The sequence below is a fragment of the Neomonachus schauinslandi genome, chromosome 3, assembly GCF_002201575.2.
Source record: "Neomonachus schauinslandi chromosome 3, ASM220157v2, whole genome shotgun sequence".
NCBI lineage: Eukaryota > Metazoa > Chordata > Mammalia > Carnivora > Phocidae > Neomonachus > Neomonachus schauinslandi.
The window spans coordinates 10319546-10344611 of record NC_058405.1 but is presented as its reverse complement, the minus strand read 5'-3'; the positions used below and the strand labels follow the sequence as shown (position 1 = coordinate 10344611).

Sequence of the window (25066 nt, the reverse complement as noted above, 5' to 3'; positions counted from 1 at the left end):
CGGTTGTGGGCTCAGAAAGGGCAGGGATTAAGCTCTTGTCTAATCTGGCCAGGATGTAGGTTAGTACTTAGACACAGGAGCTGAGATTCAGGAAAACGGGGTTGAATCAGATTGAGCTAACTTGATGGAGCCCACAGTAGTGACTGTGGGTTGGAGGATGTCAGGAAAAACAAGGCGACTGCTGATCATGCTCCAGGCAAAATCTCCAGTGAACTGGAGAAGTGACTTCAGTCTCAAGACTTTTGTCTGGAAATGGAACTATCAGGTTTAATTTAGTTATATGGAGTATTTTCTTTCACTGAATTAATTAGTTCTAATCTAAAAAAATCACTTATAAATGTAGCAATCTGAGTAGTTGACCTTTTGGCTTTAGATATCACAGTCAGGCAACCTAACTAAATGTAAAAAACTTCCCATAAATCTGGTTGGGAAAAACCAATGTGAATTTTATTGCAGTAGTGTATTTTATCTGGCTCACACTATATACAAACAGTATGTTATGATTACTTAAAGACCTAACGGTGGAAGGCAGAAATTCAAAACAATTAGAAGAAGACAGAGGAGAATATTTTTACTATCTCAGGGTAGGAAAGAATTTCTTAAGCATGAGTCCAGAACAAATATTGACCAAATAAGTGAAAAAATGATCATCTTGACCACATCAAAACATAATGTCGAAAGCCCTCACAGGTACACTGAAGTAGCAAAAGGCTGCCTAAGAGAGGAGATTTGCAACACCTATGGGATTACTATCCAGAGGCTATGTACCACTCCAACAAATGCATTTTAAAAAGACAAACTAGCCTTTAGGAAAATACGTAAAGCATACAATACAATTGGGTGAATCACAAAGATGGCCAGTAAGCTCATGAAGAAGTGCTCCCTTATTAACAATTACTGAAAGACAAAAATGCAAGTTTAAGGCCAAGTGATATTACCATCCAACTCATGAGACTGTCAAAATCTTAAGTCTAACAATATCAACTAGAAGTGAGAACATAAGAACACAGGGATTCTCAACACTTGAGAAGGTGAATTAGCACAGCTTGCACATAGAACAGGGGTCAACAAATATAAGCCCCAGAGAGTAAATATTTTAGGCTTAGAGGGCCAAGAGACAACACTGATGATATTCTGTGCGTACTTAATATATGAATTTAAAAATGCGTAAACCATTCTTTGCTCACAAGCTGTATAAATAAAGCAGACCAGATTTGATATATGGGCTTGCAGGCGCATGTTACAGAGCCATCTGGGCAGGATTGAGGATCCTGAATTCTACTTTCTGGCATATATCCTACAGAAACTCTCACACAAGTGGACACAGCGTACAAACGTATTAGTTGCAATATTATGAGAGCAAATCATTGGAAAACAACCTAAATATCCACCAGGAAGGCCTGATAAACAAATATGGCATAGTCAGTTATATTCCATATATTCATGACTATATAGACTAATGACTGAATGAACTTCACGTGTATTAAAATAAAAAGATTTCGAAAACAGTCTTTGGTGACAAACGTACTGAGAATGTATGCAGAGCTGGATACCATTTATTCTGAAAATTGCTGCTACTAATCATCTTAAGGAGGGAAACAATGATCAAGTATAAATTGGCCTCAGCATGGTGTGTGGTCATAATAGGGAAAAAAGTGTACAAGGACATCTCCCCCAGGGACGGCCATCAGGGCACTGGGGCAGAGTTCTCAAACTACAAAATTAATATAAATCTTACAAACTAATGGTATAAAATGTAGATTATAACCTTAAATTTAAAGCACTGTATGTTTTTGATGGACACATATATATGTGGGAGACTACTGCACTTCATTGATTTTAAGACACTCATTTATTTTCACATTTTAACAACTCCGAAACTGGAGTGCACCTTATCATCTATGTGTATGATTTAATGGTTGCTTTTTGTTATTATTAAACAAAATAAGTCTTCCTATAGTTGACAGCATGTTAAATTCAGTAAAATATGATTTAAAACTGGAAGATAGATTCAGACCAAATGCATCCTAGTCGTTGTCTGGGAGAAGAGGTGTGGGGAAAGAAGGAAAGATTAAGGTAGAGAAGGACTCGGTCCAGGAAGGGGCATCAATGACACTTTGATCAATAATACTTCTACAAATTAAAAGCATCTGAACTAATATAATAATTTTTTAGCACTTATTAATGTATACCCTTAAAGGCACACTCCATCTTATTTAAACTCAGTGTTGGGGATAGCTGTGATCTTCCTCACATTCTACGGCTAAAACATCCTCAAAAATACAGCTCACATGGAGATGGCAATTGTGGAAAGTAGGTATGTGGGGCATCATTATCCTCATTTTCAGATACATGACAGAGAGGTTAGGGAAGTTGTTGGATTCTTCTAAAGTCACCCATCTTGCGACCCACAGAGCTAGAACCTGAATCTAGACTTTGAACTCCACAGCTATACTCCACCTTATTTCCCAAAGTGCCCTCGTTGCTTTCCAGATTTGGAAAAGATTATGAATAAAAGAAGAAATTATTTCAATTTATAGTTTTAATATAGAATCACATTTTGAAAATCATGATGGAAAAATTACAATAAATGGTTTGGGCAGATACTTGACTCAGTAGAATGAAAAGGCAGAACTACATATGGGTTTTCCAGATGTGCTCTGTGAATTCCTAGGAGTGCAGGTGAGCCCTTGGGAGTCCTTGTGAATGCTTCCATGTTCCACAGTCAGTGCCATGGTTTTGCCCCATAAGGAAAAATGAGACTGCCCAAGAAGTCAATGTACCAGATTTAACATTTTATTTCATCATATTAGTGATCTCTGTAGAAGTTCACTTGAAAAAAAAAAATTACTTTGGTAAACAGTTTATTAGGCTGAATCAGTTTTCTTCTTGCTTTCGTATAGTGTGAGACTCTCACTAAAGGATTAAATCTATGTGAAAAATCTGCCATGAGGACAGCAAACAAGTATACTGTTTTAATAGAAAAACAATTAGATAGATTATTACCATACATGGATGATTTCAATCATATCTCTCCTACCTTGAACCCAGGATCAATAGTCTCCAAGCTATTCCATAGTTTTAAGGGAACTTAAACATAGTAGATGCTTAATAAACAGCTGAATTCACAAATGAGGGAATGAATGAGCAAATGAATGAATGAATGAATGACAGAGACTTAAAGGTCCTGGAAGGGAGGATGCAAAGTGCTCAGGGCCACGTGTCAAGCAGCGCGGGCAGATTTCACTCTGGAAGCCGGGCCTCCTTTCCCCCTGCTGAATGTTCTTTCCTTTTGTGCATATTTTAAAAGTCACCCCATGTAAAAAAATGCCAAAACTACTTCCATGTGATTCTACCACTTGAACCTAAAACTTTAGACCACATACGATACATCCCCATACACTGCTTGACGGATGTGTCTCGTTTTTGAAAGAAAGGCTCGGCCTATAGCAAATACAACCTCTAACACATCTAGTTTCTGAAGCACTTATATGGTTCATATTTAGAATTGGAAGGGACCTTAGCACTCACTTGTAATCTGTTTTATTTTAGTGACTCTTGGGCAGAGGTTTGACTCCATGAAGACATTTTCAGGTGTAGTGGGAAACATTACAATCTAAGGAAACAGTGACATAGCTGAATGACAGGCTGTGAGTCCAGGAAGACATGGGAACATTCTGGCTCCAGCATTTACACCCTACGTGGCATTGGGCAAATTTCTTAACTCCTCTGAGCCTCAGTTTCATCATCTGTAATGCAGGAGCATTAACTACCTTGGTTGTTCCAAATACTAGGAAAAAAATTATAAAACATTTTGCTTTTCAATGAACAACAGCAGTTTTTTTTTTTTTTAAATTTCATGTGTTTCTGATAAAGGATAACATTTTGGGTTCTTACCTTGGAACTTTTAACATAATAGAGCTTAAGTTGGCTTCTTAACTACACACACTTTTATTGTAAGGAGACGTACTTTTGCCATTAAAAGACCTGAGGATTACATCCCTTCGTATGTTAAGGCCACACTTCACAATTTTTTTCTTTCTGCTTAATAGAAATGCATTGAAAAGAAAAAAATCTGCTGTGTGACAGAAGTTAATTTTTCCTGGGTTTTGGTATTTAATTTTCATGATGCTTTTTACAATTTATTTGTAGCTCTGAGTTTTAATGTTCTTCCCTGCATTTCTTTCCATCAAAGCCCCAAAACACTGAGCTGACTTCTCACTGTACCCCGAGATCTTCACCTTGTCTTCAGTTTAGTCTCAGCTTGGAAAAGAGAGTGGTGACACTGAAGATCTTGTCTCTACATGATAAATAATAATAACGGCAGCAATCATAATAACGTAGTCTGGCTTGATCCTTAGATTATCTAGAGCGGGAATGCTTAGAGATGGTGAAACAGGTACGCAAATGCGGGATTTCCATTTTGTCTCGTCTTGTTTTCCCTCATGTGGACACTTGTATCTGATGGAGACGCCTTACTCAGATCTGAAATCTAGTTCCTCAAGGAGCTCGATTCATAGGAATTGAGACTGGAAGGGACCTCATCTGGTCGGACTATTTACATGGGTTCTCTGGCTCTTGTTCTGAAATGGAAACTAGGCCACAGAAACCGGTTGATGCTCATCCCACTATGGTTCTAAGACAGAATTGAAAAGAAATGCTAAACTCACCAGAGTGGCAAAGAGATGGTACAGAATAAAATAGATGGCCACCACAGGTGCCCACATGTGGCCCACAGCATTCAGGGTTTGGTCCATCACGTCTACCCATCCTTCCTGGGTGAGGATCTGGAACATGGACATAAATGCCTGCAGAGGAAGACAATGGAGGTGTTAAACACCTGCTCAGGCGCACATGCATTTTAAAATTAGTATGTGGTGTTGGAGGACTCTGGTGTCAACATTATTGATTTTTATCTGATTGATCTGAGGAAGAACAGCCTTAATGCAACAGATGGGAAAGAGCTGAGAACTAAAAATCCTAAAAGCCTAATACCTAACTTTCCAGTGTGGAAAACTAAAATAATCACCCTGAATTAAAATTAGCCTTGTGGGTGGGTAAATACTATTGAGTAAATTGAAGAAAAAATCAGGACCTCTTGTTATTTGACTTTCTTTTTTTTTCTATTCTCTAAGCAAGCTAAGATTTAACATTTCCAACAGATAACTGTATTTTTATTTTGCTGCTAAGTGCAACTTATTTTTATAGCAAATTGCAATTGATTGTCTAAAGGCATATGAGAATAATAGACTTAAATTTTACTTTTATAGTATTCATCTATCAAATTATTTCAGTTATATTAAAAACATGAGACTCTATAAGAACGAAATATTTTTCTTTCTTTCTTTCTTTCTTTCTTTCTTTCTTTCTTTCTTTCTTTCTTTCTTTCTTTCTTCTCTCATCTCTCTCTCTTTCTTTCTAATAGAGAGGGGGTGGGTAGTGGGAGAGGGAGAGAGAATCTCAAGCAAGCTCTACACTCAGTGTAGAGCTTGACAGGGCTTGATCTCATGACCCTGAGATCATGACCTGAGCCAAAATCAAGAGTCAGAGGCTTAACCAAAAGAACCACCCAGGTGCCCCAAGAAACAAATATTTCTAAATGATACTGCCATAGAGAGTAACTTAATAAAGACAAACACACTTTTCATGATTATTTTTTGTTTTATTTTCAAGGCACAGAATCAAGACCATGAAAGAGGCCAAGACCTAAATAAATAAACTAATTAATTAATTAATTAAAATAGAGCATTCCAACAGAATCCAGCCAAGCTACAAGACTCATACTTTCTCTGCCAAGATCTTTGGTTAGTTCCATTCTGACAAGTTTTTCTTATTAAATATAGGGTTATATGTATAGCCCTGACTCATGTGTCTTTTATACATTAGTGTCAATAAATGTTTCCTAATGAGGATTTATGATAATGATGATGTCTGGGGAAAGTGAAAATTGGAATCTAGTGACTCTTTAAAAATGTCTTTATAGGCTTTAGTACAATGAAGTTGTAAATTGGACTCTCAGATTCCAGGATAATACAAAGATGGACAGAGCCCAAGATAAAAGCCCTGTTACATTGATAGGATCTTAGAGACAAAGTGGCCACTACAGATAATCTACTCTGACTCTTTCTTTTTGAAGATAAGGAAAATGAGGCTTAAGAATGATTGGTGATTAGCCCAAAGTCACCCTGCTCATGTGTGACACTAACAAGTAACACTGAGTCATTATGACTCCAAAGTAAGTCCTTTTCCAAGTACCACATTCTGTGTTCAGTGAGGTCTTGAATCCACTACTTTCCAAGCTGTACCCCACAGAGTAAGCTCTCTTAGCAGTTTGCTTTGCTAGGGACACTTACATGAACTGTTTTAGAAGTATGACATTAAATGCCTAGCACATAGTGGACCCATTTGAACAAAGGAGCAATTAATTGTTAAATGATTCTTGTACCAGAAGATAAGTTTTTCCACTTATTCTTTGTCCATGTGTGAAACACTTAACATCTCCTTGAGTTAATTTTTCTATAATCTCATTACCTTACAATGTGTCTTGTTCGGGAAAGTACGAAGTATGCTGTTATCGATGCTTGATATCAGCATTGTCAAGGACAATATAATACTTTCTCTGCCAGGGCGCCTAAGAGAATATTAGCTCTAACTCATCCTAAAAATGCTTCAGAAGATTTTGCAACACGTCATTTAACTTCATAAGTATGCCAACACATCATCAAGGGCAATTATTTTTTTCCCTGTTTTTTTTTTTTCTGTCGAATATTTATTACGTACAAAGACAAGGAACACAGGTTCCAAAGACGATTCATATAAAAATATCAGACTGCTGTATTTTCTTCAACGAAGATGTCACCAGTGTGAAAGAGTGTGTGCATCCTAAAGACTCAGCACCAATAGGGGAAGATCAAAACACCCACCAGTATAAAGGGAATTTTACCCAACATGGATTTCTTTACCCCAAAATGACAGGCAAGCTTGTGATTAAATCCAACATCTATTCTTAGTACCTAGAGACCAAAAAATGCAGATGTACCTTTCAACTGCCTTGGGCACTAACCAAATTAATTTGTTTTCATCCACTACATTAGCTTTCACGAATACTCAGCTATTATGCATTCAGTAAATGCTCGGGAACGTGGAGCTATGGGATTGTAACCTGTTGCTGGCAGATAAGCAATGTGGGCAAGAACACTGGGGTTATCTTCTACTCTTTTCAGAGTCTCAGAAGAAGAAAAAAAATCTCATTTCTGCACAGCTTAGCCACCTGAAAATGCATGTTGTAAGATGCTGTGAATTATATTTGAGAGCAACGCTTTGTTACAATGTGTGTCTTTCTAGCTGCTTATGTGGATAAACCAATGAAAAGTAGCGCCATGAAATACGTCTATCACAGGCTGAAAATGAATTTGTGCTTTGCATGAAGGCTGCTATTTTATCCAGCAGGTTTTTATCTGCTGAGATTTTATCCAGAAATTTAAATCCCGATGATTGAGATGTAACTCAAGTACACTTACATTGTCCACAGAATGTCCCTTGAAGAGTCTGCTTAGCTTACTTATTTAAACATGGATTGTTAGCGGTTTCTGGAGGCTTGAGGTGTCAGGCATTGAAATGAAGAAGACACGGTTTCTTCTACTAAGAAATTTATAATCAAAAGTGATAGAATAAGATGAAAATGACCAACTCTAATAAAAGGTAAAATGGAAAATATGGTGTATAAGAGAACTATGGTAAAGCTATCAAGGAGCAAGTTAGATGTACAAATGTATCCCTTTTGGGTGAGGCAAGAACTGTTTGGGGAAAATGATGGCAAGTGACTGTCATGATGAAAACAAGTATGATGTAAACGGTGGAGAAGGGGGCTGGAGGAAGTCCTCTCTTTTCTCCGAGCTACCTGTTGTTATGTAATGCCAATTTCCTACCCTGTGGACCTCTTGTCCCTCCTTATGGGTATCCACCAGCTCTTTATAAATTAAGAAAACTAAACTTTTATCTATCATATATGTTTAAGGTATTTTCCTCTATCCATTTGCGGTATTTCTGCAAACATTAATTTTAAATTTCTATGTGGTCTAATTTGCTATTCTTTTATCTAAGGTAAAAAACAAAACAAAAAACTTCTCTCATTGGAATATTAGACTTAAATGTACCCGTACTTTTATGAAGTATTTTTAGTTTCCTTATTTTATTATGTTTAACATGCTGAACCAGAAGTCACTATTTAAATCAGTCTAAATCTGGAATTTATTTTGGTATAAGAAGTGAGATAGGAATTAATCTTATTTTTTCTTTCAAATAGGTGATCACCTGACTCAGCATAATATAAATGAAAAAAAAAATCTATCTTTTCACTAATTTGAAATACTCCCTTTCTTATGTACTGAATACTCATATAATTTCAGCTCTAATTCTAAATTTCTATTCTTTTCCATCAATCTATCTGATCTCCAAATTGTCTAACAATTGTACATTTATTTTAATAACTGGTAAGATTCCTAGCTGCTCCTCATAAACTTTTGTTTTCAGAATTCTTTCATTTATTTTTATATATTAATTCCTCGAAACATCTTGTTTTATTTGTTGAGATCACATTAGTCTAAGAAAAATTGATATTCTTATTCTCCAGTCTCATGGAAATGTTTATCTTTCCATTTATTAAGTTTTTATTCATGATTCTGAACAAATATTTCTTCTTATATGGTTTCCACACATTTCTTGTTAAGCTGATTAATATTATTTTTCAAAAATTTAATCAAGGTGATGCCATATTGTTAAAATATTGCATAGTAAAGGAACGTGATGATGGGTTTCTTAATGAATGATAAGCATAAGCTATATGTTTTTCAGTCCTAATTGGTCTTTCATGCTTGTCAGTACACTGACAATCAACAGATTGATAGTCAATATGTTGACTATGAAAATATTGTTCACTGTGAGCCCGGTAATGTTCTCAGATCCTACTTCCTCCTCCAGGGCTCCAGTGTATGACCTATATGGTACCAGAGGGAGAATGTTCCATATTGAGCGGCTCCCTTTCTCACTGTCTGCTAATTGCTCAGAATCTGGCCCAGTTTAATGCACTTTATCTGAATCTTTGCTTTCTTAACACAATGTTCAGTTTAGTTTAGTTTAATTTTGGTTGAGATTTTCTGATTGTTTTTTCACACATTTCATTGGGAAAAGAAATATATACTTTTTTCCCTTCTACTTCCTATAGCTTCCAGATTCTCACGGGTTTTATCTATTGTTTGGAATAAGTTCCACTGTTACACTCCTATAGATGTTCTTCCTGAAGCCTTCACTTACCCCAAAACCATTTGATTCTTACTCTCAGATATTTTCCTTGGGGGTCCTCTTACTACTTGCTTTAATTTGGACTAATTGCTTTTTATATCCACTCCACAGTTGTCAGGATCTTGGTTTTTAACTTTCTTATCTAGATCTTTTGTTCTCTCCATTATAGTGTCAGAAAGTCATCCCAGAATCTCATCCCTACTCATGAGAGTCCCATTTCAATGTCAGCTGGGTTTTCTTCTCTCTGTTTTGCTGTCTTCGTTTGAGGAGATGGGTCTGCAGGGACAGAAGTATTCGCTGGGGCTATGCGAAGTTATGCTTGGAATATCAAGCTTCAGATATTTCTTCAATTCAGATAGGTCCCAGAAATCTTTACTGCTGCCAGAGCCAACCAGTCCCAGGTGTTGGCAGCCTCCCATTCACCGGCTCTCCTAGCTGTCGCCAGGGGAGGGCAGACAGCCTGATTCTGCCCATTTTGGTTCTCTGGAGGGAGGGAGAGGACAAGAGGGGCTCTCCTTGCCACCATGCCCTCAGGGCCACCTGTCCCCTCGTGGCTTCTGTTCTCTTCATACTCTCATTGTGCTGAACTTTTGTTTATTATGGGAGATAATTAGTTTGTGGAAATTATGATTATTTTGCTTTCACTCTCAAGCTTTCTTCCTAGCTGGGAAAAATAAAATGGTGAGATCTAGCAGTTTATTTTCTCAGGTAAAACAGCTGGAACAAGTCATTTCTATACTTGGGGGTTTCTTGTTGTCCTTTTCCAGGCCTATGCACGCTCCCATGGCCTGGTCTCCTCAAATTGAGGGAGATGAGTACATGTTTTAGGATTTGCTTTTCCAATTTATTTTCTTCTCAACATCTGAAAAACAGGCTTAAGGCATGAGACTAGAGAGTTCATCCTTTATGATTTTCTGTTTCTCCCCCCCTTTCTTCCCTCCTTCCTAGTAGCTGCTATTCAAAGATAATGGTACAAAATTGTGGCCTTGCTTTTGTGTGGTTATTGCTGGTGTAATTTTTTCTGGCTGATAATTAACTGTTTTATTTGTTTCCTTAGGTTTTAGGGACAGAGGGTCTGTGATTTTGCTATTTCACCCCTCAAGTCCAAACCTACAGATGTAAATAGGAGTAAACAACTTTGTTTACAAGTGCTTTTACTTTTTAAAAGGATTATATTTTTTCTTTAGAGAGAGAGAGAGTGAGTGCATGTGCATGTGCATGCAAATGCGGTGGGGGGGGAGGGGCAGAGAGAGAGGGAGAGAGAGAATCCTAAGCAGGCCCAAGCCCAACTCCTGAGCTCCGACATGGACCTTGATCTCACCACCCTGAGATAACGGCCTGAGCCAAAATCAAGAGTTGGTTACTTAACTCCTGGGAGGGATTGAGCCACCCAGGAGCCCCTACAAGTGCTTTTACTTTTTGATTGTGAATGACATAATCATATATTAAACACCACTATACAGGTCAGTCCCTTTCATACTGGAGGTGCTTGGCTACACTAACTGAATCAGGGATGAGCCGTTAAGCAGAGAATGGCCAGTTGCACTTAAGGTGATCAGGAATAAACAACTCTGCGTCATCAGAAAAGAACTAAACCAATCAAAAACATCTCTAATGAGCCTCCAGTGGAAGCTATAGAGAAAAATCACATTGTTGGCTGTAGCATCTGGACGTGAACAACTGAAGACTAGCTATACAGGTCAGTAGGAGCAAGAGGGGTCATGGAAAAGTCAGAGTTATGAGCATGTTGATAATCCAAGGAAGCAAAAATCTCTGAATGAACAGAAGTTAAGTGGGAAAGAAAACACAGAGTAGAGATGGCAATGGTGTTCACTGAATGGAGAAGAAAGGTTGTGAAAATCACTGGTTCGGGGAGCACCTTTTTCTAATTGGAGTGCATCATATCCCTCAGGTATGTGGGAACAAAACGAAGGGCAAGACCAGAGTAGAGGGTGAAAGCTGCAAGGCAGGAGTGTGACAAGGCGAGCTGTTCCAGGGGTGATGCAGGAGGAAACACATCTAAGAGTAGAGAACTAGGGTCCTGGGGTCACTGAAGGGCACGAGCACTGCAGTGGAGAGCCACAAAGTTCACTGTCAGCCCTTCTCAGCCTCCTTTGCTGGCATCTTCTCGATTAATCTCTACAAGCTACAGAGCCTCAGGGCTCGGTCCTCCGATCTCTTTTGTGCCTCTCAACACTAACTAGTTGGTCTCACTCATTCCAATGCCTTTAAATACTGTCTATATACTGACGACTCTAGTCCCACATCTGGAATCAACTCCATGGTCTCCACTTGGATGTGTATCGAACAGGAATCTCAAGCATTAGACATTCCACATCAAACTCTTTATGCCCTATTCCCCAAACCTGTTCCTTCTGTCTCCTTCCCAACTCTTAAGAATGAGAGCTCCGTTCTCCAAGGTACTCAGGCCAAAACCGCACAGACACTTTTGGTTCTTCCCATTTCCTCACATCCTGCATCCAGCCTATAAGGAAATCCTGCTAAATCCAACCTTGCTTGGTTCTTGGACTCAGTTCCACATTTATTCTCAATACTCCCTGATATCATTACTAAAACAGCTAATTTTCCCCCCAAGTAGCCCTACCTTTTGGTGCTATCCTTTCTGGTCATAAACTGAGACTGGGGGACTTGAGTAAAAATAAGACTACCAAAGAGGGAGAAATAAGAAAAGTATTTTCATAGCTTCTCTTTTATTCCAACTAATAGCCTTGAATGTCGATCACAGATGGGATGAACAATGTCCCCTAGACCAGGCTTCCACCAGGGCCTTCAAGGGCCCATGCCAAAGTATTGGTGGCAGGTTGATCAAAGACAGGACATCTTTTTCTCTCTCAAGGCCCCAAGGATCCATTCTAACACCAAATCTCTTTCTGATGGACCTTCTTAGAGTTAGGTGAAAGCAATGCAAGAGTATTACCCTATACTGAAATAAACAGGCTATAAGTCTTTGTCCAGGCCTTGCAAAGCAGTTCATAACCCTTTAAAAAGATATCATGGATGCCCTTTGAAAACTTGATGCCCCAATGCATGTTTTGGGTTTTGAGCATATGTGGATATCAATTTAGGTTAAAAAAATAAATAAATATTCTTAAAAAGTAGGATGGGTAAACATCTCAGGTTTTGGTCAACATATAGCAAGCAGAATATACAGTATGATCCCACCTGTAATATATAAATCTAGATGTGTTCTTGTGTGCCTCAAAATGATTGAAATCCTATAAAATAAACTTAGTGCTTTGGGGACTGGAATGGGGAGGACTGAGGAACTAGGAAGGGGGGTAAATACTCTCTTTTGAATTTTTTAAAGTAATAGCTTTACTGAGATATATTTTACATACCATAAAATTCATCATTTAAAGTCTACAATTAAGTGTTGGGGCGCCTGGGTAGCTCAGTCAGGTAAGTGTCCAACTCTTGATTTCAGCTCAGGTCACGATCTTAGGGTCCTGAGACCAAGCCCTGTGTTGGGCTCCTTGGTCAGTGGGGAGCCTGCTGGAGATTCTCTCTCCCTCTTCTGCTTCCCCTCCCCCCCAAAATAAATAAATTTTTAAAAAAATAAACTCTACAATTAAGTGCTTTTAGTTTGTTTTCAGAGTTGTACAACATTACCACTATTTAATTTAAGAACATTATCTCCACCTCCCCTCAAAAACTATGTACTCATTGGCATTCCCTCCCCATTCCTCCCTCCTGCAGCCTTTAGTAACCAATATACTTTCCATCTCTATGGATTTGCCTATTCTGCACATCTTCTACAAATGGAATCATACAATCTGTGGTCAGGGTTCATCCATGTTGTAGTGTGTATCAGCACTTTATTGCCAATTGATATTGCATTATAAAGCTAGACCACATTTTATCTATTCATCAGTTGATGGATATTTGTTTTGTTTCCACTTTTTGGCTATTGTGAATAATGCTCTATGAACATTCTTGTACAGGTTTTTGGGTGGACATAAAAATTCCTTTTCACTTAATATGCCTTTTACCTTTTGTATTAAAATATATGTAAAAACAGATATTTATTTTATTTTGAAAAATATACACATTAAACATTTTAAAACATGGTGAAGAATACCACCCATGTCGACATACAACTTTCATTTTACCAATGTAATTTATATCTATTTTATCTATCTTTAGCTGGTTTCAAGAACTCTTTCTCTACAATAGATTTGCTTTCAAAATGAAATCCATTTGACAACTTATATAGTGGCTCAACCTTTTTATGGGGAGTGTCTCTGCTGTGTCTTACTACCAGTCAGCTCTAAAATAGAAGATCTGACTTGATGGTATTCACTGAGTACAAAAGTGACACCTCCTTTGGTTTTAATTGTCTTAATTAGTCACCTACTCAATGTCCTTGTTTCTTTCTCCCCACTCAAAAAGCAGTAATATGTCGAGGAGTTTTATCCTCTGAAAAACCCACTAATGTCATGATCCTTTAATATTTTGTTGTATAGTTCCTTTTATTTAGAACTTACTCAACTATTCAAAGGTGTAATTTTTTAAAAAGATTTATTTATTTATTTGAGAGAGCGAGCATGAGCAGGGGGACGGGAAGAGAGGGAGAGAGAATCTGAAGCAGACTCTATGCTCAGCACAGAGCCCGATGCAGGGCTCATCCCACAACTGTGAGATCATGACCTGAGCCAAAACCAAGAGTTGGACACTCAACTGACCGAGCCACCCAGGTGCCCCTCACATTTACAATATTTAAAATGTGATCAATAAATAATAAATCTTGGACTTACCTAATGTTGGCTGGCAAAATCATGACTGATAAGATCAAGAGTATATGTGGATACTACCTAGATCCTGATACCTAGATCAAGGTCTTATGGAGAATTGGGGGGTGGAAAAACCCAATAAAAATGACATTTTTAATGTATTTTAAAACATACAGTAAATAAAAGCTCTAAGAGCAACCACTTACTGTGGCAAAACTAAGTTATCCATAAATACAAACTCTGTGGATTTGAAATCTGGAGTGAAAATGGGAGCCATTTCTTTACTTCAGATTTCTCCTTAACGGTTTTGATGGAATTCCAGGGTCCAATTCAGTTATACTTTTCCCAGTTCTCCAATCTCCATCTCTCTGTCTTTTCTGGCCAACTCTTAGGAAAAATGCCAGCTCCTAGGTGGGTCTGATTCTTCATGGCTGTGCCTACCCAACCGGCTGCTCTGAGGAGAGGGTTACCCCTAGGAAAACGGTGCCCCCTGCCCCTGGCTCCCAAAGGGGCCTCAACACTGTCCAGCAAGTCTCTTCCCTGTTTTTCGTGAGTCCATGACCAGCCACAAGCTTTCCAAAACGTCTTGTCATCTGTCATCTGACTAGCTTCATCCAACTCATCTCTGTCCTCACAAGAGATGGCCTTTCTAGAGGGGAGAGCTAAGAGTGCCGTTTAAAATAGAAGTTGAATGAACTGAGCATAAGACCTCAACCTTCTGTGAGTGGCAGAGCAGTAAGGCAAAGAACAAAGTGTTTAGCTTTGTAGTCACAGGGCCTGAGTTTAGGATCAAACCGCTGCCCGGCTTAGCAGCTCTGGGTGAAACACCGAGCCATCCTGACACCAAGCTTCCTCAAATGTGTGATAGTGTCACTCCGAAGACTGTTTTGAGAATCAAAATAAATACAGTATGTGTGAGGACTTTATAAACATGAAACACCATACAAGTAATATTTTTTAAGAAGAATTTTAAAAATCTCTCTCAAGGAAAAACAACTTTAATAACCCTTCTTTAAATTTCTGAATCCCTATACAGTCTCTATGACTTAAAACTCCTGATGTCGTATCCAGTATGATTTCATTTTTATGAAGTTCAAAATTATATTGGATAAACTATATTTTTAAGAAGATACTTCCTTTTAGATACATGATTTTGAAAGTGTGACTGGTTTTGGTGGCATCATTTTATCTTTGGACTAAATAATTCCCTTCATATGCTCGATAGCTGTTAAGTGTCTCTATTTTATGATCTATTAATTGGTACTGGCTGTCAATTTGAAAACTTGGTTTTCATGCAATATATTTTCCAGTCCATCTTCCCAGACTATATTTTACCTGTAAATTACAGAAAAAGGCTACGGTAAATGTTTTGTTACTAATAGAAACTGAAAAATTGCCTTTCGGTGCTGTTAATTCATCTGGGTATTTACTGAGTAAACAGTAAAAATCATGTTGTTTGCAAATGGATTGATAATAGACAGCTAAGTAAAAGAGGATCTGTGCTTGAAGTTATCACATACACTGAGATCTGAAAACACAGTGAAACACGGACTGGATTTTGTTATAGGGCCGTGTTCTGGAAAGTTTAGTTACCAGTGACTTTTAAATGGTAAAGGTTTTGGAGCCATGTGGGTCTCTCTCTTTATATGAACTCTTTTGGAATTTGAGATCTGTTGAAACCAATTACTTTTGTTGTTAGTAGAAGTGAAATATTTAAAATACTAATCTCTATAAAACAATTATGCCTTATTCCTTGTCACTGAGAAAGAAATAAAAGTTGAAACTGGAGGTTTTAATTAATTCTGTGACTGCCTTTTATATTGACAAAAAAGACCAAGCAGTTCTTTGCTTTTTTTCCAAAATGAACCCACATTATTTATTTCACTTCTATAATTCCTAAAATGTGCTTGTTGCCAAGCATTCCATTTAAACAAGTAAAAAGGAGGGGGGCAAGTCTGTTTATTGGTCAAATTTTAGACCACTATGGAAAAGCCTTACTGAATCGAGACTAAAGTAATTGGCCTTAAATGTCAAAATGAGCTTGAATGTAATTAGAAGCAAAGCAGACATCAGAACATTATGCCTACTCCAGCAGCAAATTACTTACACTTAAATATAATTTCAAGAGTAAAAGGAAAGATGGCAGAAACTCATTTGCAAAAGCCAGTGAATCTTTTTCTCATCCTGAAAGTGTCTGTAGGTGTATCCAAACATCTCTTTTCTTTTAAACGGCCATGCTTGGGTTCACTTATAACTATAACACCATAACGGACAATGCAGACAAAATCATGGATTTGTAGTCTCCCGGGATTTCTTTCAGGATAAGATTAAAATGACATGAGGAGAGACGCTGAACCATGACTAGCATTTACATGGTGCTTTCCAGCTCCCGAAGCAGTTTATTGTCCATTATGTAGAACAACGTGAGCAATAGCCCCGTGAATGATTACTGTATGTACTGTAGTCAGAGGCCTTACATGATTAACCTAGGCCTGCAGGTAGCAAAAGGTCACTGGGACTCTGCTGGGATTTGTTGCCTTCAAATTCCTGCTGTCCTTTTGAACACTGCAGGTACAAGACATCTAATAATTGCTGATTTCCTTTCATAATCTAAATTACTGAAACAAACAATGTAATATTTAAATTTTAGAAATATTTAAAACGTTTACCTTCTTTGTCTTACACAGTACTGGGGTATGTGTCTAAAACTCCAATTATGGGCGCCTGGGTGGCTCAGTCGTTAAGCATCTGCCTTCGGCTCAGGTCATGATCCCAGGGTCCTGGGATCGAGTCCCACATCGGGCTCCCTGCTCGGCAGGAGGCCCGCTTCTCCCTCTCCCACTCCCCCTGCTTGTGTTCCTGCTCTCGCTATCTCTCTGTCAAATAAAAAAAAAAAAAAAAAAACAAAACTCCAATTATGCTCAACTGATTAATGAAAAGTAGATATCTCCAGTATCTTCTATTCTTTGCTAAAATAAACTCCACTCATTAACATTTTTCCACATGGAAAGAATATAACGCTTTCATTTTCATGAAAATCTAAAATGACAGAATTTTAATTTGTTTTAATAATAAAAATATATTAATCATTTACGACGTAAAGGTTAAAGTTCCTATATTAGAAACATTTATCTTAAGGAAAAAAGATCAAGATGAACTGAATGAACTTAAATTTTTCCTCTAACAATCAATCTTTCTTGCAGAGCATGATATTTTTAGTTGAAAGGTATACTTCCCACCGATTATGTTAAAATAATTTTGAAATGCAACCATCTAGCTGACAGAACAAACAGCTGTGAAAATGAGACCTGGAGGTTTATGCAAATAGGAAACTTCTGAATTAATTTTCTTCATAGAACAGACTGTCAAGTTTCTGGGAGTATTTATGCCCTATTTCTTAATTAGTGATTTTGCTAATGTCAGTCATATTAAATTTTCATGATGTAAATGATGCATTTCACTGGCAAATATGTGCCATAAAATCACAGATGAAAGTTGACATTTTACTTTTGGTGTAATAAAGATTTAGTAATATATACAAAAGAAACAGGGCTCCTAAAAGCGCAGAAGTATGTCCTGTTGTTAAATGAGCTGAGGATTTATCAAGAAAAGTTCTGTAACGAAAGTACCACGGAGTCTACACAGGAAATTTCAGTGTTTTCTTACCATTGGTTTGTATAACAATGCTCAAGAACAAGGTTTTTCTATGTGGCTTCAAATAGAAAGCAACTATGGTCAGAAAAAGCTTATAGTTTTGCATTTTCTTTTTTTTAAACCTACACTTTAGAAATGGAGTTTGTCATTGTTTGTTCTCTTTGAATGGGCTTTGAATTATCATTTTTCTTCACTAAGTTCACAAATAATGAGCTTTACTGCAAATTATATTGTCTGCTCTTTTCTATCACAAATACAGATTTCAAAGCCTTGCCTCTGTTCTGATAGTGCTTCTTTAGCACTCTGATACCTTAAAAAATAGATTTGATAGTTGTTTACAAATAAACGTTTAATTGAAATGATTTGACTTTAATAAAGGCTGATTTTATAAGTCATGAACTAAAATTAGTCTTATTATATAACTAAAATTAGTCTTCTGCAACTTTTATGTCTCTGGTAAGAGTAGATATATAAAGGGACACATTATATATTTTTGTCGGGGCATTTATATGTATTTGAAACAAAACTGAATTCAGCTACAAACATAGTTGTTATTACGCTTTTTTGCTTAATATTTTATCACCTCCATGAGTGTCATGCATGGCTTACCTCATAAGTTAGGCTGTAAAAATATAGTTTTGATAACTGTATGACATGCCACCACATTTAAAATTTATTTAGACATTCCATGGTGGTTGGACATTAAAGTTGTCTCAAAATTTTCACAATGCTACAAAGAGCATTTTTTTTAAAGATCAATCTTTGTGTGCATCTCTGGTTATTTTCCTGGAGTAGATTTCTAGAAATGCAATCACTAGATCAAAGAGAAAAAATGCTTTTTGGTGTCTTCATATATAATGAAAAACGATTCCCAGAAGAGTTCCACAAATGTTCATTGCCCCATGCAATGTCTGAGAGGGCTTTCTGCCAGCAATGCTCATCACCATTAGCCAAAAATAAAAATAACATACAGATCTTGTCCATTCAACACTTTCTTTCTGACATGCATTATAAATTAATGTTGTATCTTCATGTTTTCCTTTGTTCTTAAAAATTATTTATGGTGGTTATTTTTGACTTGTTTGAAAAGTCAAATTCATTCCCTGAGGCCTAGAAATTTCTTGACCATCCAAGATGAAAGATGATATTTTCTCTTTGTTTTTCACCTCTTCACACTTCAAATATCCTTGCTATAATTCATCTGGAAGGCATTTTGATACAGAGTACAGGGAGACTCTGGTATCCCCAATATCGCTTGTTTGATAATAATTAGTCTTGTAATCACTCATTGTGATACTTTCTTTGCCAGATGTCTTTTTAATGCATGTTTGTCCATTCATTTGTATGTTAACCCTAAATCACACTCTTTATTATAGTAGCCTTGTACATTCTCTTGTTGGTTCTCACCAATTTTTGATGATGCTCCTCACTGCTTTTTCTTTTTATTATAACATCTATAATGTGGGGAAAATACTTCCTTAATAGGTTTTTTGGGGATTACATTAGATATATGTGGATATCTATGTGTGTATATGTGTACTTCTCTCTCTCTATGGAACCTTCTTGTTATAAGGGCCACGCATGTAAAAAGTTTCATATACAGTAATTATTACTATCAGTAATAATGACCCCTGGGGAAATGTCTTCCTTGACTTAATCAGGAATAATTATGCTTCTCTACAAAGTAGTTTGTTTTTACCTTATTATCACTTTTCATCTACCTAAGTCTGTATTTGTTAGAAAAACTGGAGTCACCCTTGTGCCTCAACTCCAGCAAACACGGATGTCTTCATGGTGCACTTTTGTGTTTTGGGTTTCGTTTTTGTGTTCACTGTAATTTTGATTTTGTTTTCCCTTTAGATTAATTCTCTTAAATTTGGCTTAAATTTATTTGATCTGGCTATAATCCTTATCGACACATTATATTCTTTTTGGAATAGGATCAAATATAATAAACATTTCTTTGCATGTCTTGTTGAAGTGGCAGCAATTTTAAGACTACTTTAATCATTTTTATATAGTTAGATAATGCAGAAATATATTCTTCCTTGCATTCCAAGACAGTGCCCCCTTTCTTTTATTTTGCCATGTCTTTTCATAAGTCCCATTGGTTTTACTGCCTCTTTTCACTCAGCCTGAAAAATGTGGCTTATCCAAAGAGAAAGGATATGTGGTATTGTCCACACTATTAGCGGAATTATTTTGTCACTCATATTAAATATGCATACTTTATCATCGAATCTCTAGTTTTTCTTACAGCAATGTATCCAGTACATCTCTGTTGGTTTGAAGCAGGATTTTTGTCCTTTGCCCACTGCCTTCTCCCTAGGATTCTGAATTGAATAAAATGCATGTGGAAAACTAAAATAACAACAAAAACAATGGAAGCAATACTACAGACCAAATCCTGAACTAGCTACCAGGATTCTTTCTATATCTAGTCCCTGCCTGGCCTCTACTATTTTTCCCTTTTTGTATTGCATTATACAGGATAAAAGGATGTAAGCTGTTCATTTCCATTTGCCTAGTACAGCTGCCCTCACCCCCTCACCCCCAGTCTGCACACACATGTACTCAGCTCACTCATGTGCATACATAAACTTTATCCCATCATGTTTCCTGAAAATTAAGGTTTTTAAAAAATTGATTTATAGAGAAGATGTTCAAGAAGGCTGGAGACAGTCCTCTGCATGGGTAGGCAGCTCAGCTCAGGGTTCACTGACACTCTGGGTATTACACCCAAGGGGTGGGCAGTAAGAAAGAATGAATCTATGCATTACATTAAGTGGTCCTGGGTTTAATCCCATATATGGAATAGTTAATAATAAGCGATTTCAGATACTGGCAATAATTTGGCAGTTGGTTTTATCTCTCTGTAACATGTATATATATTAATATATATATATATGCATATATGTAATGTGTATATATATGTATTACTGTATATATTACTTTTTGTATTTTTGCAGAGAGTTACAAAGAACTGACTAAGTAGAATATTCAAAACTGCAATTGGGGTTACTACTTTCAAGATCAGGAGATGTAGCTGGCATTCCAAATACATAGAAACAAACACAGAAAGTTAGACAAAGTGAGGAGATAGCGGAATATGTTTGAGATGAAAGATCAGGATAAAATCACAGCAAAAGAGCTAAATGAACAGACATAAGCAATATGCCTAATTAAGAATTCAAAGTAATGATTATAAAGATATTCATTGGACTTGAGAAAAGAGTGGAAGACCTCAGTGAGACCTTCAACAAAAAGATATAAAATATTAAAAAATGAACCAGAGATGAAGAACTCAATGACAGAAATAAAAAATATACTAGAGGGGAAAAAAAAAAAAAAAAAACCCAAACAAACAAACAAAAATATACTAGAGGGAATCAACAGTAGATTAGAGGATGTAGAAGAACAGATCAGCAATCTGGAAGACTGGGTAATGGAAGTAACCAAGCTGAACAGCAAAGACAAAAAAGAATAATAAAAAATGAGAATAGAAGGGTCCCTGGCTGGCTCAGTCATTAAGTGTCTGCCTTTGGCTCAGGTCATGATTTCAGGGTCCTGAGGTCGAGCCCTGCATCGGGTTCCCTGCTCGGCAGGAGGCCTGCTTCTCCCTCTCCCACTCCCCCTGCTTGTGTTCCCTCTCTTGCTGTGTCTCTCTCTGTCAAATAAATAAATAAAATCTTAAAAAAAAAAATGAGAATAGAGTTAGGGAACTCAGCGACATCATCATGCATAATAACATTTACATTATTGGGATTTCAGAGGAAGAGAAGGAGAAGGGGGCAGAAATCTTATTTGAAGAAATAATTGCTAAAATTTTCCCTAGTCTGGGGAAGGAAACAGACATCTAGATCCAGGAAGCACAGAGTTTCTAACAAGATTAATCCAAGAAGGTCCACCAAGACATGTAATAATTAGAATGGCAAAAAGTAGTGATAAAGAGAGAATTTTAAAAGCAGTAAAACAGTTACATACAAGGGGACCCCCATAAGGCTACCAGCTGATTTGTCAGCAAAAATTTGCAGTCAAGAAGAGACATGATATATTCAAAGTGCTGAAAGGAAGAAAGCTGCAACAAGTAATACTCAACCAGTAAGGTTATCATTCACAATAAAGAAGAGATAAAGGGATTCTCAGACAAACAAAAGTTAAAGGATTTCATCACCACTAAGCCAGCCTTATAAGAAACATTAAAGGAAATTCTTTGAGTGGAGAGAAAACGCTATAACGAGAAGAAAATTATGAAAAGAAGAAAACCTCACAGGTAAATGCAAACGTATAATAAAGGTAGTAGATTAATCACTTATAAAACCACGATGGAGGTTAAAACACGAAAGCAGTAAAATCAATTTTACCTACAAAAATCAATCAAGGGATTCACAAAATAAAAGGGGCCTGTTTTTAAACTTTCAGTGCAATACAGAAAAGTGAGTATTTAGTGTTCAGTTAATGCCCGAATCATTTACTAAAGCACCCTTGTATGTTGGGCTATGTGATTACTGCTAGGTATTTAGTGGTCATGCTGAGAAATTGGGTTTCCATGACATTTAAGAACACCCCTAAGTAGACCACTTGTTGTATTATATTGCCTGTTACATTGCAGCACATCCTCTAAAATATGTACTACGAGTCTATTTTTAATGATGGGGAATTTAGGTAGTCATGAGAGGACAGTTGAAATGTCTAATCACAGACAGTATTTTTTTTTTTCTGTAGGCAAGACTCAACAAAATATTTAATAATATAGTCACCTTCTCATCAGAAAATATCCTTACAGAAGTTCATCTTAACTGAGGCAAATATTCCTCATTAATGGCTCTCATTTATTTCTGAAGTTGGTGGAATGGAGTAGATTGATTATTAAAATAATAGTAATGTAATACGGCAGTTAATAGTTGGAAAACTGCAAATGAGAAATTGGTAGAAAACCAAAATATGATGAGGTGCAAAAAAGCTCCTCCCCAAAAGAGTGCCCATCTGGGATTCAGGGTTGGAATACAAGGATGCTTTATTCAAGGAATAATTCTGATAACTGCAGTTCAGTGGACTAATGATGTCAACACACAATGGAAAAGACAGATGTCTCTGTGTGATTCATGCTGCGTTAAAGTCGCCCTTTATTTTTTTTTATTTATTTTTTTTTTTTTAAAGATTTTATTTATTTATTTGAGAGAGCGAGAATGAGAGAGAGTACATGAGAGGGGGGAGGGTCAGAGGGAGAAGCAGGCTCCTCGCTGAGCAGGGAGCCCGATGCGGGACTCAATCCCGGGACTCCAGGATCATGACCTGAGCCGAAGACAGTCGCTTAACCAACTGAGCCACCCAGGCGCCCTAAAGTCGCCCTTTAAAAGGAAGTACACTGGATATTATTTTATCACTATGCCACTGATGAATCACCACAGAAAGAAATTCAACTAGGAGCAGAAAAAGCAAAACAAACAAAACAAAACAAAAAACTGAACAAAAAACAAAAAAACCCAACCAACCCCTCTAATGTTATAGTGGAAAGAAAATAAAGTTAATTTTACAGCTTTTTGGGGGGCAGATGGTTACATTAAGTTATATCACTTTATGCTTTAAAATTTAAAGCAGGGTACTAGTTTCTATTACAGAGCCAGATCCAGACATGGATGAATTTGGCCTAAAGCCTTAGATGGGACCAACTTTAAGAGACTGTAGAAGATTTGACAGAGTAATGGCCACACAGAGAAAATAAAAAATTACTTCCCTTCCTGCCCTGATGGTGCTGCAAATTCCTCAGTTATAAAGTTTTGTCTTTGGTCAATAAAAATGAATTTTGTTCAATGAAAATACCTCCTCAGAGAAGTAATATTTCTGCCAGTGTAACCTTCCTTAAAATAGCTCTTCTTTTATTCTCCAGAAAGAAAAGAAAAGAGTGAAATCTTCAACAGCTCGCCGTGTCACAATCCCAACCTCAGAAAACACCCTATTGTCTGGCTCCAAACGAACACTGCAGTTCCTTTCTCATCTGTCCCACCAGGCCCTGTGATTCTCTATGTCTCTGATTTACTCATTCTGTCTTCCTGATAAGGGATACTCTTATCTAATGCTATTATCCAAGTTCTTATCTGTTGAAACCATACGCATCCCTAAAGACCACTCTTCATATAGCTTTGCAGACCTCCATCCCTGAAAGCAAACCCTTCCTCTTATTAAAATGAGGTGATAGGGCGCCTGGGTGGCTCAGTTGGTTAAGCGACTGCCTTCAGCTCAGGTCATGATCCTGGAGTCCCGGGATCGAGTCCCGCATCGGGCTCCCTGCTCGGCAGGGAGTCTGCTTCTCCCTCTGACCCTCCCCCCTCTCATGCTCTCTCTCTAGCTCATTCTCTCTCAAATAAATGAATAAAATCTTAAAAAAAAATAAAAAATAAAAAATAAATAAAATTAGGTGATATTTGGAAGCTCAGTGCTTAGCACACAGTAGGTTCCCAGAATTTTAAAATATTCTCCAGCACATCTTTGATATCGTATTTCACCTTCTGGCTTATTTGAGTTCTTTTTTTTTTTTTTTTTAAAGATTTTTTATTTATTTGAGAGAGAGAATGAGAGAGAGAGAGAGCATGAGAGGGGCGAGGGGCAGAGGGAGAAGCAGACTCCCCGCCGAGCAGGGAGCCCGATGCGGGACTCGATCCCAGGACTCCGGGATCATGACCTGAGCCGAAGGCAGACGCTTAACCGACTGAGCCACCCAGGCGCCCTGGCTTATTTGAGTTCTTTCTTATGTGTCTACTATGGGATAAGTTGACCTCTTCCTTACACTCTTAACTATGTTACAAGTTAAAGACGACAGTTAGTATGTTTGTTCAAGTGTGGACACCTCATAGTTGCATCACACAGAGAATGTGGGCTGAATTATAAACAGCAACAAAACACATACACAATTTATTTAGTCAATCACTGTGAATGGATGTATCTGATGTTTTGTGGACAATGGATTTCAATTAGGGGAGCACCAACATGAGGTTATGAGAATCAAGAGGAGACAATATCTGTAATGCAAACAAATATGAAGCTGCAGATGGTGAAGGTAGATGTTGGGATGGCCTGGTCTCACATTGTGTCTATAGGAAAAAAAAAGAAATCTATCCATCTGAAAGATAATCAATGGAATGGGTTTTTTAATTCTCAAAACTTATACTAGTGAACCTCAGTGTCTGATCATATATGGGAAAAAACTGATAATCCCCCATTCCAAATTCTGGTTAAAATACAACAAACATCCTTTTAAAGGCCTAGTTAAGGTCCCAAGGAAGTAATGGAAACCCTGGGACTAAAAGCTGATAAGCAGCTTGGGTCAAAAAAAGGCAATCTTAGGGAATTTATGGTCACTG

At 37.3% G+C, this 25066-nt stretch overlaps 1 protein-coding gene across 3 annotated transcripts in view; it reads right to left on the bottom strand.

Annotated features, from left to right (window-relative positions):
- Positions 1 to 25066, bottom strand: part of NALCN (sodium leak channel, non-selective) — a 295723-nt gene that overhangs the window by 117904 nt on the left and 152753 nt on the right. For all 3 annotated transcript variants that reach the window (XM_021695963.1, XM_021695962.1, XM_021695964.1), the window contains one exon: positions 4671 to 4808. In XM_021695963.1, coding sequence (XP_021551638.1) covers positions 4671 to 4808 — 138 coding nt within the window. The remainder of the gene's footprint in view (positions 1 to 4670; positions 4809 to 25066) is intronic.